Source organism: Rhincodon typus, chromosome 39 (assembly GCF_021869965.1).
Source record: "Rhincodon typus isolate 14 chromosome 39, sRhiTyp1.1, whole genome shotgun sequence".
In the NCBI taxonomy this organism is placed as follows: domain Eukaryota; kingdom Metazoa; phylum Chordata; class Chondrichthyes; order Orectolobiformes; family Rhincodontidae; genus Rhincodon; species Rhincodon typus.
Window position 1 is genome coordinate 6,409,865 of NC_063370.1, and position 4,818 is coordinate 6,414,682.

Sequence of the window (4,818 nt, forward strand, 5' to 3'; positions counted from 1 at the left end):
GTGTGAGAGTGTGAGAGTGTGTACATTTATGTAAATGTTGTGGTCTTACATTTGTTCATCAGTTGTTGGCATTGCTGGTCGTTATTGCTCATCCCAAGTTATCCCTTCAGAAAGTGGTGCTGACCTGCCTGCTCAAACCAGGGCGTGGTGTTCCCATGTATCTGCTGCCCCTTGTCCTTCTGGATGGAAGGGGTCGTGGGTTTGGAAGGTGCTGTCTGAGGATCTTTGGTGAATTTCTGCGGCGCATCTTGTAGATGGTACACACTGCTGTGACTGAGCGTCGGTGGTGGAGGGAGTGGGATGTTTGTGGATGTGGCGCCAATCAAGTGGGGGCTGCTTTGTCCTGGATGAGGTCGAGCTTCTTGAGTGTTGTTGGAGCTGCATCCATCCAGGGCAAGTGGGGAGTATTCCCTCACACTCCTGACTTGTAGATGGTGGGACAGGCTTTGGGGAGTCAGGAGGTGAGTTACTTGCTAAAATATTCCCATCCTCTGAGCCTTGTAGCCACTGTGTTTATGTAGTGAGTCCAGTTGAGAGTCTGGTTAATGGTAACCCCCAGGATGTTGATGGGGACTTTGGAGTCTGGAGCTATGGATACTGATGGTTGAGGCTCTTTCTCTCCAGCACATGAGCCATCCCACACTGATTAAGATAATGGTCCTGACAAATTGAGACTGGTGACAGACTCCCCATTAGATTGTGCATTCAGGACCCCAAAAATCTCTTTCTTGCCTCGGAGGGACAATCCTGGCTGCAGGATTTCCGTGGGAAGGTGGGGAGCCATGAATGCCCTTTCAAAATGGCTTTCTCTAAAGATCTTCATTGATTGCATTCAGCATGAGATGGTGTTAATTGTCCGTACGGAGACAGTAAGCTGGAAGCTGGAGTCAATAAATGCGGAGCTGGAAAGGCACAGCAGGGTCAGATAGTAGCTGAGGAGCAGGAAAGTCAACATTTTGGCCTCGGATGCTCCTCAGATGCTGCCTGACCAGGTGTGCCTTTCCAGCTCCATGTTAATCATCCACGTGTTGGGTTCTCCCTCTGCCTTGTTGTGGCTGTATGAAGCAAGGGCCCAGGGGAGGAGGACAGAGACAAGAAGCAGGCTGTAACTCACCGAACGTCAGGGTAGCTGTCCACCAAAGCCCCAACTTCCACCTGGATGGAGGAAGTATCCTTCAGGGAGATAATCTCAGCCAGGTGACCAATGGCAGGATTCAGCCAGGATGCATTGGAATCCTGAGGGAAAGGAAGGGGACAGCGTTGAGGAACAATTAGTACCACAGAAGAGGGAATGAAGCCTTGAGTCCATTACTGTCAGCGGTGGGCCCAGTGATCTCAAGCCATTGGTACGTATTGAGCTGGGCAGCTCCAGCCAAATTTTGTCTAAATTCATATGCAGGATATGAGTGCTGTCCATCTAGGTTCACCAACAATGGGCCAAATGGCCTGTTCCTGTTCAATAACATTCCTGCGATGCTAGCAACTGGGTAGGCAATAGCCTAGTGGCATTGTTAGTAGACTGTTAACCCAGAGACACATGGTAATGTTCCAGGGACCTGGGTTTGAATCCCACCAAAGCAGATAGTGGAATTTGAATTCACCAAGGAAAAGAAAATCTGGAATTTGTAATCTAACAACCATGACTCCACTGTTGATTGTCATAAAATCCCATCTGGTTCACTAATATCCTTAATGGAAGGAAACTGCCATCCTTAACTGGTCTGGGCCTACATGTGACTCCAGACCCACAGCAATGTGTTTGGCTCTTAACTGCCCTCTGGGCAATTAGGGATGGGTAATAAACGCTGGCCTAGCCAACAACATTAAAAAAAATGCTAAGAAGTAGTTAAAAACTCAGTGAAACTGCTGATAAATCTTAGTTATAATCATAGATAACATGGTGTGGAGCTGGAGGAACACAGCGGGCCAGGCAGCAGCAGAAGAGCGGGAAAGTTGACGTTTTGGGTCGGGATCTTTCTTCAGCCCATTTCTGAAGAAGGGTCCCGACCCGAAACGTCAGCCCTCCTGCCCCTCTGATGCTGCCTGGCCTGCTGCGTTCTTCCAGCTCCTCACTGTATTGTCTCTGACTCCAGCATCTGCAGGTTTTGCTATCACTTAGTTATGATCATCCCAATTTCAGCCAAAACAGGTTCGTTTTATTCACTCATGGGATTAGGGTGTTACTGCTTCGGTCAGCATTTTTTGCCCCAGAGGGCAGTTAAGAATCAACATTGCTGTGGGTCTGGAGTCACCTGTAGGCCAGACCGGGTAAGGATGTCAGATTCCTTTCCCTAAAGGACTTTAATGAACTAGATGGGTCAAAGGCATTAGGTTACCCTTTTTAATTCTAGATTGATTTCAAATTTCATCTTGGCAGGATTTGAACCCATGCCCCTAGTTCTGGATTGTTAGTTCAGTAACATTACCCCACTGCCTACCCAACACATGAATGATACCTGGACTTCAGGGGTTAAGTTATCAGGAGAGATTATTCAAATCAGGCCTGCTTTCTCTAGAACTGAGACGGTTAAGGGATGATCTGATCAAAGACTTCAAGATAATAACAGGGAAAGACAGCGAAGGTAAAGATAAACTATTTCCACTGATTGGGGATTCTAGAGCTAAGAGCATCATCTGAGAATTAGGGTCAAACCACTCAGGAGAGATGTTAGGAAGCACTTCTATACACACAGGCTAGAAGAGGTTTGAAACCTATCTTTCACAAATGGCATTGGATCAGTTGTTAATTTTAAATCTGTAACAGATAAATTTTGCTTAAGCAGAGGTATTAAGGGATATGGGCCAAAGGCTGGTGTAAGGAGTTAGGCCACAGATCAACCATGAATAATGAAACGGATTTGAGGGGCTGAATGATCTACTCTTCCTATGTCCCCAAACTTTCCCAACCTCTTTCTCCCTCTGACTCGCATTCCATGTCATTTCAATTCTTTATCCTATCTCACTGTTTGTGTCTGTCTCTGCCTTTCTCCGAACGTGTGTGGCCTGCGAAAGTCGAGTCTGAGTGGGAGTGAGCAATGGAGACCAATCAATCCCATAAGCCATTGGTGTAGTGACAAGCCTCTATTAGAATCACAGGGGCTGTCGTTTTCTGGGCCTGCTCATGTTGATACAAAAGCAAAAATACTGCAGGTGTTGGGAATCTGAGATCTGCACAGAACCTGCTGGAGGAACTCCACAGTTCGGAGAAGCTTCCATAAAGAGGAACAAAGTTAATGCTTTAGATCAATGGTCTTTTCTCAGACTTTCTGAACCTTGGGCTGTTTGTGATGGTTGCTACCAAGATTTATCGTCAATGTTACCATGTATTTAGTGATTCTTTACCACTGTCATTGCCTCCCACGAAAGGAGCCACAGAAAGAGGCCATTCGGCCCATTCTGTTAGTGCCAGCTGAATTAACCAACTGCCTTGTCTACACCACCTTCTAGCACCTGGTCCATACCCTTGCAGCTTACTGCCCTTCAGGGGCAGATCCAGATTCCTCCTCAATGGGTTTCCATCTCAACCACCAAGCTGGGTTTACAGGGATGTTGCCAGGGTTGGAGGGTTTGAGATACAGGGAGAGGCTGAAAAAGCTGGAGCTATTTTCCCTGGAGTGTCGGGGGCTGAGGGGTGACCTCATAGAGGTTGCAGCGCAGAAAGAGGCCATTCTACCCATCGAGTCCATACTGCCCCTCTGAAGAGCATCTCACCCACACCTCACCCTGTAACCCATGGCTAACCCCCCGCACATCCCTGGACACTATGGGCTCCGTGACCCCCAACTGCAGCCTCCTCAATCTTTACTCATCGCTCTAATTTTCAAGCCCTGGTTCCATCCTTGTAAATCTCCTCTGTACTCTCTCCAGAGCAATGATGTCCTCCTTGTAATGTTCTGACTGGAGCAGTGTGCAGAATTCCAGCGTCTAACATACAGCCCCATCGTTTCTGAAGAAGGTTTTCTCACCAGGTTTTCGAACAGCTCCCTGAGCTCTGTAGACTCGTTATTCAGCCGTCCCGCAACTTTCACTCGCATATCTGCTGAATTGCAAACTATCCTCGTCTGCATCATGGCTCTCAAATACTCAATGACCACCTTTTTGTGAATACCATTCACCAAATCCTGGAGGGGAGGGGGAGAAAAAACACACCTTGATTTAGTTTGAAGCAGATTGATGCGTAAAGGACTCAAATCGCAGGCTAACTCAGCCTTGTGTTGATGATAATATGACTATAGCACCTTAGTGTGTGAGGGCTAGGGGGAGGCTATGGGACTGTAGGCAGACAATCTGTAGTTATTGGGATCATACCTACTGTATAGACTGGGATTGTGTGTTTCTGTAGATAGTGGAACTGTACACACTGGGACAGTATGCACTGGCACCCTACACAGTTTTGAGTTGCATGATTGTAGAGAATGCGGCCATACAGTAATGGGACAGCGTGTGTTGGGACTCTACAGAGTCTGTTCCTAAAGTAGTGACGCTGGGGCTGTAGACAGTATGTCTGTAAATAAGGAGACTGTATACACTGGGACTAAGTCAGATGTCACACGAAACCAGGTAGTCATCCAACAGGTTAATTTAACATCACAAGCTTTTGGAGCGCTGCTCCTTCGTCAGGCCCCAAGCAGCTAAGGCATGGCCTCCAACGGCCTGACAAAGGGGCAGTGCTCAGAAAGCGTGTGATTTTTAAAAAACCTGTTGGACTACAATCTGGTGTCGTGTGACATCTGACTTTGTCCGCCCCAGTGTAACCCGGCACCTCCACACGCAGTGAGACAGTACACAGCGCCGCTACACACACACACACACACACAG

The 4,818-nt window shown here is 47.6% G+C and overlaps 1 protein-coding gene across 2 annotated transcripts in view; it reads right to left on the reverse strand.

Moving 5' to 3' along the window:
* The window catches only part of LOC109925541 (exocyst complex component 3), a 48,343-nt gene that overhangs the window by 5,573 nt on the left and 37,952 nt on the right, over positions 1 to 4,818 (reverse strand). For both annotated transcript variants that reach the window (XM_048618187.1, XM_048618186.1), the window contains exons 10-11: positions 3,966 to 4,121; positions 1,115 to 1,236 (exon numbers count right to left, since the gene is read on the reverse strand). In XM_048618187.1, the coding sequence (XP_048474144.1) occupies positions 1,115 to 1,236; positions 3,966 to 4,121 (278 nt within the window). The remainder of the gene's footprint in view (positions 1 to 1,114; positions 1,237 to 3,965; positions 4,122 to 4,818) is intronic.